The sequence below is a fragment of the Gasterosteus aculeatus genome, chromosome 14 (assembly GCF_964276395.1).
Source record: "Gasterosteus aculeatus chromosome 14, fGasAcu3.hap1.1, whole genome shotgun sequence".
NCBI lineage: Eukaryota > Metazoa > Chordata > Actinopteri > Perciformes > Gasterosteidae > Gasterosteus > Gasterosteus aculeatus.
Window position 1 is genome coordinate 15,168,492 of NC_135702.1, and position 17,745 is coordinate 15,186,236.

The 17,745-nt window shown below is 43.3% G+C and overlaps 2 protein-coding genes across 4 annotated transcripts in view; both read left to right on the forward strand.

Moving 5' to 3' along the window:
* Positions 1–1,052: 1,052 nt before the first annotated feature.
* sptlc1 (serine palmitoyltransferase, long chain base subunit 1) lies at positions 1,053–15,172 on the forward strand. Of its 2 annotated transcripts, none has more exons than XM_040197815.2 (15): positions 1,053–1,221; positions 2,463–2,570; positions 2,645–2,739; positions 2,961–3,054; positions 3,166–3,238; positions 6,436–6,568; positions 6,677–6,806; positions 6,962–7,051; positions 9,338–9,445; positions 9,668–9,763; positions 10,689–10,785; positions 10,981–11,035; positions 13,720–13,837; positions 14,181–14,254; positions 14,554–15,172. In XM_040197815.2, exons 1-15 carry the CDS (start codon positions 1,168–1,170, stop codon positions 14,645–14,647), a joined length of 1,419 nt encoding a protein of 472 aa, XP_040053749.2. In that variant the 5' UTR covers positions 1,053–1,167; the 3' UTR covers positions 14,648–15,172. The 2 variants fall into 2 exon arrangements, 1 of the variants encoding a protein (XP_040053749.2); XR_013452561.1 differs by having other exon boundaries at positions 1,054–1,221; positions 10,203–10,785.
* A 907-nt stretch (positions 15,173–16,079) lies between these two features.
* The window catches only part of ror2 (receptor tyrosine kinase-like orphan receptor 2), a 33,486-nt gene continuing 31,820 nt past the window's right edge, over positions 16,080–17,745 (forward strand). For both annotated transcript variants that reach the window (XM_040197813.2, XM_040197814.2), the window contains exon 1: positions 16,080–16,365. In XM_040197813.2, coding sequence (XP_040053747.1) covers positions 16,302–16,365 — 64 coding nt within the window. In that variant the 5' untranslated portion in view covers positions 16,080–16,301. The remainder of the gene's footprint in view (positions 16,366–17,745) is intronic.

Sequence of the window (17,745 nt, forward strand, 5' to 3'; positions counted from 1 at the left end):
CTTTTCATACACAAGGCAGACTCAAAGTGCTTCACATTATAACATTTCATACAATAAAGTGAAATAAAATGCAGGAATTAGAAGACAATTAAAAACAGCAAATAAAATTATAAATTAAAATGTTATTTAAATTGTTTAATTAAAAGCAGAGGTTAAAAGTGCAATGTAGGTAAAATTTAGCAGAAGGCGAAGCTGAACATAAAAGTTTTCAGTCTTGTTTTAAACGTGGTCAGAGTTGGGGCAAGTCTTACATCTTCAGGAAGTTTATTCCAGCTGTTTGTTGCGTAGTAACTAAATGATGCTTTCCCATGATTTGTATTTACTCTGGGAATCACTAACCGATTGGTGTCAGAAGATCTTAATGATCTTGAAGGCTTATGTACTGGAAGCATATCAGTGATATACTTTGGCCCTATTAAGAACAATTGAGCTGGAGTGTCACACTGATAAGATCCCAGTCTCCTGGCTGTAGACACAACAAGTTGTTTTGGAGGCCACCTGTTAGGTATAATAACTGCCTGGTCCTGTTGTGAGAGGAGGATGGTTCTTGGCAGTCTACTGAGCACGTAGCTGTTGTGACCTTTTTTCCCTTGCCACGAAATAAACGGAGAAAGACATATTTTACTCAGTGCCTTGTTCTTATATAACAATTGTCTGTGCAAAATCTTCCACAACATAACGTAATTTTCACATAGCTTCCTATTTCTGGATCAGCCTCTGATTTATAAAGTTCAGTATAAAACCTAGCAAAGACCCGATTGCTTTGTGTTTGTCACCAGTTTGCTCTTTTCATCTTTCTCGCTGGTATCGCAAAGGTAGCCTCTTCATGTTGTAACTGTCTGTAACTGTCTAATAATTTCCCGTTTTTTCCCCACTCTCATAAAAAATACTTTTCAGTCTAAATAGGGCATACTTGACCATATGCTTTTTATCGTATATTTAGTTTATTTTAAATTTTAGGTCGCACGGTGTTTTTTTCTAATACTTGAAGATGACACTCGAGATCGCTGACTATTTTATTTTGCTCTCAGTATAGCAGTATTTACGTGTGAGATGAGTTCGTATGGTCTCTCATGAACGGACGAGAAAAGGTACATCGGAGCGGTCTTCTATTTTTCGTGTTGGACGTAAATGCAGCATTGGTGACGTCACTGGGAGGAGATCAACATGGCGTCCGGACAGCAATGGGTGTTGGTGGAAATGGTTCAAGCGTTTTATGAGGCAAGTTTCTCCTTTGTGCAACTTTTTTGGGTGGACATTGGTGTTCACAAGTACATTTCTCGTATGTTTTGCTACTCGTCGATGATTGTAATTTAGTTTTGAGGGTGTTTATGACAAACCTCTCCTTCAGGAAGTACCGCGCCTCGGGGAGGGCGTTTGATAACCGCTCAGCCAATTGGGTGACGTGTTTTTTCCGCGCCACGCGTTACCGACCAGTGAGCGAGAGGAGACAAGGGAACAAGGAAGTAGGCTGTCCTCTGAAACGCATTAGCTTCTTCTGTAGCTTTCCACGAAAGTATCAAACGTGTACTCAACTGACGAACTGTATGGTTTAAGCCTAGAAAAATAGTAACGCTCGGGTTGTAATTGTAGTATTCTGAGTCTGAAAATGTGTCTGTATTGTCTAGTGAGCTTGGCGATTGGCGAGATGATGTGATGAAATGTGACGTTACTTGTATAACGTTAAGTGTATTAAATCAATTTTAAGGTGTTTCTGTTTTTAAAGGTCGACATAAGTATTCTTAAGAAAATGTACAGTAGTATTTCTGTAGCTGTAGCCCGTATTGCGGTGTCTCATGAGAAACTCCTTAACTATGCTAGAAGATGAACTAGAGAACGCTGTCCTATGATAACCTTCCTTCTAACTTTCTGACCTCATCAGATCTCCACATTCTATAGGAAACTGTTATAGACTTCGCTGCATGTGTCATAGTAGCTGAGATTCAAGGTTCTCTAAAGAACAACCCCTAACCCTAAGTTATTTCAAATAATGTATTTACTTTTACTTAAACTACAAAATGACAATAAACAGATAACCAATAAACTATCAGTATAATATAGTTTTAATGTGTTTTATCATTTACCTGTAATGTTTCTGTATCAGGCTGAACATGCATGATCCATCCTATTGGTTTACCGGTACTTGATTGCCGTTTCAATTGGGACGTACCACTTCCTCATAACATAACACCTTGAATTTAGCTTGTATATCTTTCATGCAAAGAATTTTGGTTTTTTTTTTGGTTTACAGCATAGTAATAGTAAATGGTATTGTAGTACAGAAACGGTGATGCACAGGCGGTGTGTTGATCGACCTCGCATTGCCCACATCCTGCCGAATACTGCCTTGCGTGACTGTTTTTATATATATATATATATATATATATATATATATATATATATATATATACCATAACACTTTCACCAACCTGACAGCAACATATTCCTAATCCCTGTCTCAGGCCCCTGCTTACCACCTGATCCTGGAGGGGATCCTAATCCTGTGGATCATCAGACTTCTGTTCTCTAAGACCTACAAACTTCATGAGACTTATAAACTCACAGAGAAGGTAAGCTGTGTGTGTGTGTGTCGCACGCGCATGCAAGAGTATGTCAGTCACCAAACCGCTGTCATGTGTTGCAGGAGAAGGAGGACCTCATTGAGGAGTGGCAGCCGGAGCCGCTTGTTCCTTCCGTTTCTAAAGACCATCCGTCCCTCAGTTATGATGTTGTCACAGGGTGAGACGCTCAGGTCAGAGCTTTCCAATGTCTGAAGCCAAGGACTCCATATTTATCTAGATGGTTGTCATTCAAATGGACAATTTTACAGTAATATTAGGCCTCGATGTAATGAGCTTGTTTACTTTAGTTGAAGTAAAGACCTCGGTGATGGTGTTGCTCTGAACTCCACACACTGCTGCTGTGTGCTACAGGAAGCTAAATGCTGTTTTCCATTACAGACCTCCAAGCCACAAAATCACAATCAATGGAAAAGAGTGCATCAACTTTGCTTCATTTAACTTCTTGGGTCTCCTGGACAATGAGCGGGTTAAGGTCAGTAGTCATTACTTAAGGCATTACTTACCTTTATTTCACTAGGCTGCTATTGAGCTCCACTGTGTGACTGCAGTGTCATATAAGTTTACATTTTTATCCTCATTACAGCAAAAAGCTTTGGCATCACTGAAGAAATATGGCGTTGGCACATGTGGTCCCAGGGGCTTCTATGGAACCTTTGGTGAGTGAAACATGCGTCCGAAAAATATCCTTTACAGGTTTCTTGCAAATTAACCCAGTTGACAGTAAGCTCAGCCCGGTGTCACAGCTTATCAGGCGACCCTGTTAACTGGCGACTTTCAGCAGGACGTGTCTGTTGACGTCGTTAAAACAACAGGCCATCTCAATGGGGTTTAGGTGGGGTGATGGCGGAGGCCAGGTCATGTGACGCAGCGCTCATCACTCACCTTCATGGTCAAATAGTTCTCACAGAGCCTGGAAGTGTGTTTGGCGTCATTGTCCTGTTGAAATACAAATGCTGGTCCCACTAAGCTCAAACCAGGCATGTCGCTGCAGAATGCTGGTTAAGAATTACATTAAATAAATAAATAACCAACAGTGTCAACACCATGTTGTGTTTCTTGGCGGAAGCAAGTCTCTGCCTCTTGTTCTTCCTTAGTGGTGCTTTTTTGCAGCGATTCGACCATCAAGGTCTGATTCACACGATCTCCTCTGAACGGGTGATGTTGAAATGTGTCTGCTACTTGAACTCTGACTAGTAGCACACTGAGTAGTATTTATGGGCGCTCTAATCTGAGGTTTCTGAAGCTGGTAACTCTAATGAACCTCTCCTCGGCAGAAGAGGTATCTCTTGGTCTTCCTTTTTACATTACATGTCATTTAGCTGACGCTTTTATCCAAAGCAACTTACAATAAGTGCATTCAACCATAGATACAAACTCAGAAGAACAAAGTTTCATCAAATGAGCCAATTTACAATTTGCTATAGATAAGAGGCATTATAAGTACAATTTATGTGCTACCATTTGTTAGTCTGTAGTGGAGGTAGAGTCTGAAGAGGTGGGTCTTTAGTTTGCGGCGGATGATGTGAAGGCTCTCTGCGGTCCTGATGTGTTCAGAGAGCTCGTTCCACCATTTAGGAGCAGGACAGCAAAGAGTCGTGATCTAGTGGAGTGTTTTGCTCTCAGTGAGGGAGGGACGAGCAGTTTTACAGATGCAGAGCGGAGAGTGCGGGTCGGGATGTAAGGTTTGCCCATGTCCTGGATGTAAGCTGGACCTGATCCATTCACAGCATGGTACGTAAGCACTAGGGGTGTAACGATTCATTTTAACTTTGATTCGAATCACAATCTGGGTTAATTTTGAACGATTCGATTTGATTCAGTGACTTGAAATCGATTCAGTAACTTTACTGGACAGTGCAGGCAAAGTTTCTGAGATCCCTGTTGTTTCTTGTAAGGAAATAAGGTTTAAATTAGTTATGGATAAATATAAACAAGCAAACAACAATTAATGGCAAATGTATTAACCTTTTATTTGAATAAACTGCCATTTTCCATGTAAACATTGCACAATAATTACACAATGTTTGGATCAATTCACAGAACCCCGGATTTTCAACCTCATTGTCGGTCGCATGTCTTTACAGATAAACTTGGCAATTGTTACTGTGATGCTGAGTTTGGTGCTGGCGAGGCCTGAGGTGTCTGCAGAGCTGGAGTTACCTTCTGCTGCTGCAGCAGCGGTAACGCTGCTAGAGGTGCCTGACTGTCGGCGTTGTTTAATCCCATGGCGCCTTAGTAGATGGCCGGAAATATTCGTCGTGTTTCCGTGTTTTTTTTATTTGGCTTCTACGTATTCTACAAACAGCGACCGACTTATTTAGAACACCTCCGTGTTTGCAAAAGCCAAACTGTTTCCACACACTGGATCGATAAGTTGGTTTGTAAATGTCTTGCTCGCAGTTGTCTCCTCCACGCTGTGTGTTGTTGTTGTTGTTCCGAGTTTTGCACGGCTGCCGCTGCGTACTGATGACGTCAAAGACAGGCAGACTGAATCGAGTAACGTTTAACGTGTCTAAAGTGCTAAAAAACAAACAAACAAACACGGATCCATGCCGTTTTTGTACTTAAATCCAATGTGCAGTTTCCAAGTATCGATACAATTGATTATGTATCATTTCAATCGATTTGTAATCGATATATGTCGTCCGGAATGCCGATTTGCGGAGCACACATTGATTCAGTTGGATCGCAGGAATATAAATCGATTCATCGATTCAGTGAATGAATCGTTACACCCCTAGTGAGCACCAATGTTTTGAACTGGATGCGGGCAGCCACCGGTAGCCAGTGAAGAGAGCGGAGGAGTGGAGTAGTGTGGGAGGATTTCAGAAAGTTTAAAGACCAGTGTAGCTGCTGTATTCTGGATGAGCTGCAGAGGTGGAATGGCGGTAGCAGGCCTGAGACCTGCAGGAGGGAGTTGCAGTAGTCCAGGCCGGAGATGACAAGAGCCTGAATCAGTACCTGGGCAGCCTTCCTTCCCTGGGCGGTCCTCAGTCAAAGGTGACTTCAGTGAAGAATCTAAAATATAAAACATTCTGGTTTGTTGAGCATTTTTTGATCCCTTCAATATTAATCTACAGTGTAGAAAATAAATGAAAATTAAGAAAAACCTTTGCATGAGAAAGTGTCCAAACCATTGACTGATACTGTATGGTTAAAACATTGGTTTCCACGTGGGAGATTCCTTTGAGGAGTCCAGCCGAGTTCCAAACGTCGCTTGGTGTTGATCTGTTGAAACAGGAAGGGAGCAAGTTGCTCTTTTAAAATAAAGTTTATATAAAAACAAAACCTAAATCGTCTTCGGAACCCGTTTTGTGTTAACATGTGTCACAAAGAAAAAGAACAAAGCTACTGTGGCGTAGAGCTACTGCTCCTGGCCACTGTTTTACGACCAATGTGAGTTCAATCAAAGTTATTCTTTCACACATTTTAACACAAAACGGGTTCCAAAGACGATGTTGCGTTTTATTTCAAAAGGGCAACTTGCTCCCCTCCTGTTTGAACACGTACGTATGTATGAATGAGAAGGCTTGTCGCTGAACTGAAACGTATAAACAAAGCGGCATTCAGGACAGCTACGTGTCCTCTTCCTGTTTGCGAAAGCTTTGTGCTGGAGGTCTCCAGTTACCCGGGTCTGTAAGCGGTAACACCGGCTCCATGCAGCAGTCCGAGCATGAAGTCCGCACTCTCAATTAAAATTAGCACGTTAGCATCTGCGAGATGCAGACGGCACAATCAACATTGTGCTTCTGAAGGATGTATTCAGGATTTCTGACTTTCAGTAGGCAAAATGTGTGTGAAGGTCAGCGCAGGAGTATTGGTTAGTTTGAACTGTCTTATTTCTGTTCTCCAGATGTTCACCTGGAGCTGGAGAGTCGTCTGGCCAAATTCATGAAAACAGAAGAAGCCATTATCTATTCTTACGGCTTTGCGACCATTGCCAGTGCCATCCCTGCCTACTCCAAGAGGGGGGACATCATCTTTGTGTAAGTGCTGCGTGTGCGTATGCGTATAATGGGGTGCCCCCCCCCCCCATTGAATGGTAGGGAAACGCTGATTGGGTCATATGTAAACATGGCTTGTTGTATGTTCAGGGACGAAGCGGCCTGCTTCTCCATCCAGAAGGGTCTTCAAGCGTCCCGCAGCTTCATCAAATACTTCAAACACAACAACATGGAGGATCTAGAGAGGCTGCTCAACGAGCAGGAGCTGGAGGACCAGAAGGTTAGTTCAGGGGCTTTAGGCCTTGAAATTTCCCTTTGTGTTTGTATGCTTGCAAATGTAGCCCATTGTGTTTGAGCTGCAACACGTATTCTGCTAATCCTGTTTCCAATTTGTATTCATGTCTTATAAAATAACATAGTTTCTTTCTGTGGCAGAATCCTCGTAAAGCCAGAGTGACCCGGAAGTTTATTCTTGTGGAGGGTCTGTACATCAACACTGCGGACATCTGTCCTCTGCCTGAACTGGTAAATAGAAAGGCTGCTTATTGTCCTCCAAAATAAAACTAATCCCATGGATTCCTAAATTGTACATTGTGATGGGGGGACAATGATCAGTGACCATCACAAGGCACATGCATACATGAAATAATCCCTTGCAGCAGAGGTCCCCAACCTTTTTTGCCTCAAAGAACAATTTTACATTAGAAAATATTGCGCAGACCGGTCTTGAAGGTGTGGCAGGTGTAATTAAGAATTAATCTAATTATTTTTCACAAAAAAAATATTTTTTATTATAAAAAAAAAAAAAGTAAAATGAAAAATTGTTATTTTTTAACGAAATCTGTGGATATTCTACTTTTCTATTCCATCCATCCATCCATCGTCAAACCGCTTATCCTGCACACAGGGTCGCGGGGGGGGGCTGGAGTCTGTCCCAGACAACTTCGGGCGAGAGACAGGGTACACCCTAGATTGGTCGCCAGCCAATCGCAGGGCTACACAGCGACATACAACCATTCACACACCTACGGGCAATTTCAAATCCCCAATTAACCTGATCCCCAGAGCATGTCTTTTGACTTTTCTATTACACATTTAAAAACGCTGTTTATCCACTGTATTTCCACTGCTTGCATCAGTGCAATTGTGCATGAAGTAACTGAGGGCCCCCTTGTTTCTATAGTAAATTGATCTTTTAGAAACTTAATTTGTGTAAAAACGCCATTACTGGACAAGGCTAGTCGAAAGTCGAAAAAGAGTGTAGCTCTAAAGGTTTTAAGATTCCGTAAAAAGTAAATAGGGTCTGAACATCCAAAGCAGAGGTCTGCCACTTTGGAGAAACCAGCAACAGAATACTAAATTTAAAAAATGATCCTACTCAAAAGTACAGCCGCACCAATCGCTCAGCTGTGGATTTTTTCATCTGATTGACCGTGACAGATGACAAACCATTAGCTGATTTGGACATTTAAACATTTCGTGATCGTTTTATGTTCACGATAGTTTTATGTCTGCACGGTTACCTCACAGCCACAGAGACGGACATATAACATTATGGTTGGTGACGCGAGTGTAGAAATAAGCCAAATGTCTGAAAAAGAAACATTTGGAACAACTTAATCAGACCATTTGAATTCTTCCACATACGTACTGCTCAGAGTAACCTCCGTGACCTGCATGTGTTCAGACAAGACACAGCTACCGGTTATCGATGCTAAATGAACCTGCATGATGAGTTCCATCTCTTCTCAGACATTTTCAAACGTGATCTTCTAGACTGTAGTTTCATAATGAACCCTAACAAACAAACGTGGCCAAAGTTAGCATACAGAAGCAGGCGGGCGGGTGGTACATGTAGGTAGGGAGACCATAAGTATGCTTGACGGAGGTCTAAAAGTAACCCTTTTAACAATGAGCGGTCAAGACACAAGATGAAGAAACCAACTGGAGATAGCACAGTGTCGATGCCTGAACGGCTGCTACATTACACTCTACTATATATACACTAAAAGGGCACTGCAGTATACGTTAAAAACAATATGTTTTGCATATTTTTACGGTAGTGACGGTAGTCACACAGAGGGGTCACAGAGGAGATATGACCTCACGTGCACGAGCTCTGGCCGAAGATGCCAGAATTGAAATGTGGAAATACTTTGCCTACATTACATAGCCGTGTATAATCTATGTTATGATGGCACTGTCATTTTCATTAATATCTTGCTGTAGGTTAATACTAATATTACTGCCGTTTGCTAAGTATTCAAAAAGCTGGGCAGAAACCAGTTAGTAAGAAAGGGAACCTATTATTCTAGATGAATATACCAGTATCATATTCTATTTGTGGTATCATATTTTATTGTATCATATTGGGTATCATGATATTTATGGCAGGTATGTATCTAAAGCCTAGTTTATGCTGAGTTTTCAGAGAGACGCAAGGAGCTTTTGTCTGAAGAAATGCGTAAATATGACCGCTTATACAACCCGTCATTGGCGGACTATAAGGATGCGCGGATGGCCTCTGATTCATGGAGGGAGATCTCCACAAACGTCGGTTTGCCGGTCGAGGGGAACAAAGTTGTGGAGCAAAATACGGGACAAATGTGTCCGTGATGAAAAGCAGAAGTGGCGATGCACGGGGCAATAAAGTCTATTATAAATAAACAAGCCTTTCTGAACCATGAATTGAAACGAGTGCGTCGACACAACTGCGCGTGTAGACTCCTTGAATCATAATTTTGGTATTGTGGCATTCCTAATTCCTACATGTCTCCGCTCTATTTCTCATCGAGTGTTGGAAATCCGCAGGTGAAGATGAAGTACAAGTACAAGGTGCGGATCTTCCTGGAGGAGAGCATGTCTTTTGGTGTGTTGGGAGAACATGGCCGAGGAGTCACGGAACACTTTGGGGTCAACGTGAGTTCACTCACCTTTACATTACCACATGCTTTGTACCAGCACAGTGAAAGGTGTGTTGGTGAGTTATTTTATTTCTGATTTCTGACCCATACGCAACTGGGAGTGGACAATTGTAAAAGTAAAAAAAAAAAAAACATGTCATGGGATATTTCCATGTTGTATATATTTATGTGCCCATTGTGGGTAATAATAACACGTTGCTATTTCCTTAACATGCAGATCGATGACATTGACCTAATCAGCGCCAACATGGAGAACGCTGTGGCCTCCATCGGAGGCTTCTGCTGTGGACGTTCCTTTGTGATCGACCACCAGGTAAAATCTTCCTAGCCTCTGTCTATTTAAGTTGAATAAATGCCACTTTTTCACGAGCCAGCTTACAGTTCAGATGGAGGAAGGAGAAAACCCTCTTTTAGTTTATTGGTATTCTAAAACTGTACATTTGTAATCATACAACGGTGCATGTGTGGGTCTCTCGTATTGTCCCTGGATGGCGCCTAGAACTTTGGTCTATTGCTTTTCAATACGGTATATTATTAAACTAAGGTCTTTTAAGAAGTATCCAGAATTAGATTTGAATGAGGTATGAACAGTTTCCAGCGGACAACAACTCCACTTGTAAAGCCAGAGCTAGCCAGTCCAGACCTCAGAATGCGGAATTTGAGCAGAAATAAGTATACCCTCTGAACTCTTGGGTGCTGTGCGAATTCATCCATCCCTCCAATCATCGGCAAACCGCTTATCCTGCACACAGGGTCGCGGGGGGGCCTGGAGTCTATCCCAGCCACCTTCGGACGATAGACGGGGTACACCTTGGACTGGTCGCCAGCCAATCACAGGGCTATACAGAGACAAACAACCATTCACACTCACATTCACACACCTACGGGCAAGTCCCCAATCAACCTGAACCCAGAGCACGTCTTTGGACTGTGGGAGGAAGCCGGAGAACCCGGAGAGAACCCACACAGACACGGGGAGAACATGCAGACTCCACACAGAAAGGCCACTGGGCGGAGTTGAACCCAGGACTTTCTTGCTGTGAGGAGACGGTGCTGACCACCACGCCACCGTGCCGCCCGCTGTGTGAATTGCTTCTGCCAAATGTTGACGTCAACAGGAGGAAATCAAACACTCCGTTATATCCTATTGTCTTTTATCTTTAGGTCCATTTGTAGGTATTGCTATTTACCTGGATATGATTCAGTAAAAAGTCTGTGTCTTCTCTCTCGATGGGCAGCGTCTGTCGGGCCAGGGCTACTGTTTCTCTGCCTCCCTGCCTCCCATGCTGGCTGCTGCTGCCATCGAGGCTCTCAACATCATGGAGGAGGATCCAGGTACATAGTCTGCCTTCAAATGCTGCGTCCTCTCTGCACCTTTTTTCATTTGTGCATACAGTTTTATTTATTTCTAGATTTTTTTCCATAGAGTGCTCTGTATTTTAGACAAGCTTTCCATTTACAACTTATCATAAATACATGTGAATAAGAAGCAATTATGTCTACTTACCTCTGGCTTGGTCTGTTTTGCAGACATCTTCACCATTCTCAGAGACAAGAGCCAACACATTTACAATGCTTTACAAGGGTAAGTTCACATGTACTTGGTTGAAAAGAGTCCCTCACTCTGGGTTGAGTTAACACTTCTATTTATGTGTGAATTGGTCTGAAAAGTCCATTCGAGCTGCTGAAATGCGCCGATACCAACAGTTCTATCAGATATTGGTCTGTTGGGTATTTGTGACAACAGACCCATTTAGTATTGGATGTCATTGTTATAAGTACTAATTCTTTACATTCAAATCTGTGTTTGTATTTGACTTGGCTAGGAAAAACATTATTGAAGTTACACATAAAGGCTGGCGCATGCTTCTGCGTCTTTACGCACCGTTGTGTCGACGCACTTGTTTCAATTCATGGTTCAAAAGTCTTGCGCGTGTTGCAGAGCAATTCACCGCCAGAACAATAGGTGGAGTAACGTGTTTTTGTTGAAGACGACCTAGAGAGTCACATCTATTTATTTTTTTATTTATGTATCAGAAGCATAAACTAGGCTTTAAGTCTCTTTACACAGGTTGAACCCTGTAGCTTGTCAACTAAACCGTGGCGTAAGGTTAACCCCTAATCCAGTGATTCCCAAAGTGTGGGCCGCGAAGGTACTGCAGGTGGGCCGCGAGTGTTCATTTACAATAAATAAAGTTTTTTCATTTTCAATTTTTAAAAGTTTGAAATTAATATAAAAATATTTATGATGCTGCACATTAGTTATGTGAAACATTAGTTGATGAAGCACAAACAATTTAAACGGACAGATTAATAAAACAATAAGGCTCTCGCTCGAAACGGTTGCTCTTGTCCGCCTGTCGTTCAACAAACGGGGCGCCCTCTTGTAGTAATAAAGTAAATATACCGCATTTTCCACACTCCAAGGCGCACTTAAAAGGCTTTAATTTTCTCAAAAAACGACAGTGCCTTATAATACGGAGCGCCTTATATATATGGATCAATCGGTTAATCGGTTGATCCATACTGGTTGTACACGGCGCTCAAGGCGCTCTGCCAAACATGCCAAAGCTCGTCTATGGCGGCGAGATGCTGAGCGGCGCTCAAGCGCATGAGATATGTAGCTTGTTTCAGGGCACGTCGGAGAAACAAAGCTGTCGTTCTTGCCGAGCACATGAGATTAAAGAGCGAGAGACGGCGCCCTTTTCTCTACAGTAGCTGAACCATCTTAACGGGGAAAATAAGTTATTCTAAAAGCAGCCGAAGATTTAAGGCGTGGATGGCGAGGGGGGCGGCGGAAGCGGACGCAACTCGCGGCATCGATCGGACCCTGAAAGCACCGTCTCCACCCTACTGTCAAAAACTCCTTCGAGTGCGAGCAGAGATTCTCCTCGCGAGCAACGAAGTTCACGTTTTGCAAGCGAGCAAATACCTCGCGGAGACAGACTTTTGCTCGCGGATGTTTGATTTTGGTTAAATTCTTGAGGTCATTTAATCATTATGTTTTGATCAGAGTTGTGATTAACGGTTTGGGTGGGCCGCGAAAGATTTTCAGATTTCAAAGTGGGCCGCGGCATTCTTGAGTTCTTGAGAACCGCTGCCCTAATCCATGTGCCAGTACCTGGACTGAAAAGGTAGAAAGAAGAGCAAAGTATGAGAGGATAAAATGCCACTGCACTTCAGCAGGAATCGTGGTCACAAATGTAGCTGCCCTGAGGCTTCACTTTGCCTTACTTGTTCTATCCAAATCTTGTAACTTCAATAATTAGACAAACATACTTATTGTAAATGAAACCATGATGTGTTTTAAGTCTAAGCATCTATATTGCAACAAGGAACTACTTTTGTCTCCAAACTTGAGAATGAAGCTTCCTTTGTAGGACATAGGATGCCATGGAGGGTTGGTAAATACTCAGGTCCTGATGTACGTACATTTGCAAACGTAACGTTATCATGGCCGCCCTGCAGAAAACACATGCTGTGATACTTCAGTTCACTTCCTGTTTACACACCTGCACTTGATTGGACAATCAGCGCCTTTCTCCGCCCTCTATACCGCACATGGTGAGCATTTAAACGTGAAATTGAATGGACCCCCTTATCTCTTTCATTCATTTTTATCAGCCGCAAGTCCAAACGGAAACAAGAAAATTCAGTGACTACGAATCTGTAACACGTAATGATTTTGTGTTCATTCAACTGAAAAAGTGTGATTCTTGTGGCAAAAATCCTTTCAGCTCGTCTCCATGGCCGATGTCGCCGTCTTGCTCGAATTACTGCTGCTATTTCACCAAGGGGCATATACGAGGAAATCCACATTCTGGTTTACATCTGCTTTCAAGAGGCGGAGAATTTTCACAGAAAAACGGAGGCGCCTTCACTGTACATACCACGTAATACGTAATTAGGCTCATTTTACGCACCCCTCCCATCTCTTTATGGGAAACTCCCACTTTCCCGCTGACCCTCCGTGAATGCATATGCATGACATGGAAAAAAATGGTCATTTTCAGTTCCTACAACAGGCAGTCTGTGGTTTCACCTCAGTCCGGCGTGTTTGTACATACCTCGCCATGCTTTTACGTGCACATTGCGAAACAAATACGCCTGAAGCGGGCGCAAAAGCGCTGAGTACATGAGGCCCTCAGAGGTAGCAGGGACATGGACACACTGGAATTCACCATGAAATGGTCTTCAAAACTAGTCCTGCTGGATAGATGCTAGTTATGGCCTCTTATCATAATTGATGTGCTTCCTGATGTGTGACAGAATTCCAGGTCTGAAGTTAGTCGGAGTGCAGTTTTCCCCTGCTCTTCACCTCCAGCTGGAGAGAAGCTCCGGCTCCAGAGACTCTGACATGCAGCTGCTGCGCACCATTGTAGATTATGTAAGTCTACTTTTGTTCAATTTAATTAATTTTATATTTGGCAAAATAAAAAATAAGTTTCCGAGGGCTTTACAATGTGTACCCATACGACATTCTGTGTGCCACGGCCCTCATCGGCACAGGAAAAACTAACTTTGCACGTCTTCAGAATTTATAGACTCAAATGGCAAGTTAAAGGAATATCGAACTTCATTAGTGGTGTTCAAGCTGTAGCTTTTACTTACAGATTAAATGTGATTTGTACCATACTTTAAAGTTGTCCCACAACTATCCGTGACATGTAATTCAGAGGGAATTTAAAAAAGACATTATTATTTAGTGTCTCCCTATTGTTTCCTGTCAGTGTCTGGAGAGACGCGTGGCCCTGACCCTCGCTCGCTACCTGGAGAAAGAGGAGCGTTTCCTCCCCTCACCAAGGTAACGCTTCTACTTTATTGGGCAATTGACACGACATATTACAGTCTACAATGTGCCGAGGACCTTCTTGCATATGTTTTGCTCTTACAACTATTTTTTTTCATTATTATTCAATTTGTATCGCAAAGGAAGAGGTAGTAGGTGGTAATTCTTCAGTAAAATAATAGAATGGAAAATATGAGAGCAAAGTGTTCTGATATTCAACCGGGTAAAGTCCATTGAGGTTTGTTCCTATGCAAATGTTGAACTGGATCTGTGAGCCCAAACACCGTCTGACTGCTCCATCCGTATGTCCTCAGCATCAGGGTGGTGGTCACCATCCAACAGACCGAGGAGGATGTCCAGAAGGCCGTGTCTTGTATCCGTGAGGCGGCTGCAGCTCTCCTCATATGACAATCGAGTGTTTGCCACAGATGGTACTTTAAGTAGACGTCACTGGAGCTTTAGCAGGGGTCCACTGAGTGGAGTAAGTAGGACACCACTGTGGGGGGGGCAGACACCCCCGACCACAGACTGAGCCCAGCAAACTGAAGGTGTCGCTAGAGGCTCTCAGCCCCAAAAAATACACCGTATGCCTGCTAACATCGCTTCTGTTTGTTGATTCTGTTTTTTTCTTAATTATTCATCTCTGCTGGTTCTCATGCTTCCTGTGTCATAATCATACAGCATGTGCCGCTAGTTGTGTATTGTTATGATTGTAAAAGTGTACCTCCACCAGGATTGTTTACTGCTGTGGAAGACACACCTGTAGTGAGAATTAGACAAACCAAATGACTTGTTGCCTTTTCTGTACTGATCATTTATCTTGTTTTATTTAACATGTTTACAGTCGACTAGTACATAAACTGGACCAGATGATGGTGATTTTCTATGCCACTGCTTGTTTTACCACAAATACACACTGAATTTTAAACCTGATTTTGTTTACTTATCTTTTGATTTTTGGTCAATGTTACTTCTCTTTTGTTAGAGGTTATTGCATTCTGACTACTTTACGTGTATAAAATGTAAATATATCAGATTTAAATTAGGTTCTGGTGTATGATGGTGTTTTGTGTGCCTGAATAAGTCGGTGGAATTATCATAAGTTTTGGGGGGAAAAGTCTTTTACCGCAGGAATAGAGCAGGAATATTCTCCGTTACCTAATGTGTCAATTGTCTACAGTGCCCCATTAAATATAAAGTATCCATAGGCTGATTAATTTAGTCAACAGCACAGTTTTGAGAATTTGCATTCCACGGCTGTGGGACAACGCCAGTATGAGGAAAGGTCAGCTATCCAACATTAGATATGTACTTTTCCACCCTGTTAAAAGAAGGAAATACTGTTGTCTGCCCACAAATACAGTTAAACACGCTGAACACTATTTTGTCATTTTCAAGTTTAGTTGTTTTGTTACCTGTATATTTATAGGACAGTATGGACATGGCGAGGACCCCTCCCTGTCTCCATACAGCCATCCCTGGCTCATTGGAAGGTGAAAAACAAAACCAAGACCTCCTTTCCAGGTGACTTTACAGGGAAGTAACATGTTCCGTTCTGAAGAACAAAGAGCTAATGAACTATTCTGCTTGTTGAACTCACAAGAGGAAAAAGGAGCACTGGAAAAAATCAAACACAATCAGTGTGTTTATTTGATCATAAGTGCTGGTGCATTCGCATATATACCGCATTGCATGTTGGGGACATGTGTATCAATAAATCTATAACGAGGTTGTCTGAGCTTTAAAGTGACTAAGTTGCGCGCGGCTGTGTGCTGGTGGGATGGGCGGCTGGGGGACAGACCCCTGGGGACGGGGCCCTGTCGCCCTCCAAGCGTTTCACTGGACCACGCACGTGCCCGCGCAAGGGGGCGGCGGCGGCGGACGTGGTTGGGATCGCCTCGCCTCCCTGAACGCGCATCTCTGCAGCGCCTCCATGTCCGACTCATCCGCGACCTAAAGCGGTGCGCGTTTCTTCCTCGCGCGGCAGCTGATTCGGAAAGAAAAGACAAGAAAAGGGCCCAGAAGTAAAAGCAGACGTGGATGCAGTAATCCTGCCGGCGCCATGAACTCCTTCCCGAGGAGTTTGATCTGGATGCTTCTCTGGTTTCCTAATGGCAGATGTGAAAGTAAGTGCTTCTCCGCGGCTTCCCTTCTATCCGCATCCTTGGCGTGCGCGCGGAGGAGCCGGCGCTCCTTACAAGGAGCCGCTCGCGCTCTCCTTTTCTCCTCGTAGTTCCAGTGAAGCTCCCGGACTCTTGGTCCCGCGTGGACATGTCCCGTCTCATGAGCAGAAAATAAAATAGTTGACTTTCCTTCCCCTCACCCCCACGAGGGCTCCCTTCACACGGATGGAATCCCCGCAATTCCCATGATGAACTTTCCAGAACTTTGTTGGCCTCCAGCGAGAGTCGTAACGTTAGTTTAGGTTTCGTTTGCCCCGAGAGGGACATTTCACGATAACATTGCAGACGTTTGTGGTAGTTTTTCAGGTGTGTGTGTGTGTGGGTGAGTGGGTGGGGGGCAGGGGGGGTCGTTTATGTGATCACTTAAAGACCCTTTGTCCTCCTTTAGCTTGTTGACATGTGTCCCTCTCGGCCCCGAGTCTCGGAGAGAAAACGCTGAACGGGCCACGGTGTCGTTGTCATGTTAATTAACGCAGAGCTCGCGGAGGATTCTCGTGCCTTTGTCAGTCATGCTAATTGTGTGTGTGTGTGTGTGTGTGTGTGTGTGTGTGTGTGTGTGTGGAGGAGGGGGGGTCGTGCAGATTTCCTGTTTTCAGCTCTGGCTTTGAGGACTCACCATTTGGTATGGAGTGAAGGGGGGTCGCTAAATGATTAGCTCCTTACACCCCCCCCCCCCCCACCCCCCCTTTAATGACTGCAGGCTGGATGGATTTCTGAGCTTTATAGAGCCGGTCGAAACAATCCACCTTTTTCCCCAATATGGTAACTTATTTAATATTCACACATTAGTTAATGTGTCCATTGTTTGTATCCCACCATCCAGCCCATCTCTCACTATTTTTTCATTCCACACTTGTGACATTAAATACTTAATTCCCAAAGATACATTTCACATAGAAAATACCAGAAATGTTATGAGGAGTTACCACACGTGACATTGTAAAGACTCCCACATGGGAAATGACCCATATGTTGTGTGGTCAACGGTTCTCCGTCTCAAACTCCTCTGTGTTTAGAGCTAAAAACCATAAAAACAACTCCTTGGCTCAGTTGTTAATGGCAACCTGGTCCTTTTTGAAGGACCTGGCTTTGGTTTGATGTTTTAAATGTGGTTTTCCGGTCTTTTTAGAGCAGCCATTGGCTTCCATTCATTGAACTATGGAAAATGAAGATGTCTTGAGTTAAGCCATCCACAACAGCAAAATCATAGTTTTCATAGTGTAGTCACAGCAGCAGTTATGAATAAAGTGGACGCATATTACTAATTGGCCCTGGCAGCCATGTTCTCACCATGTTCGGGTTAGAGCTGCTGGTGTTGGAAAT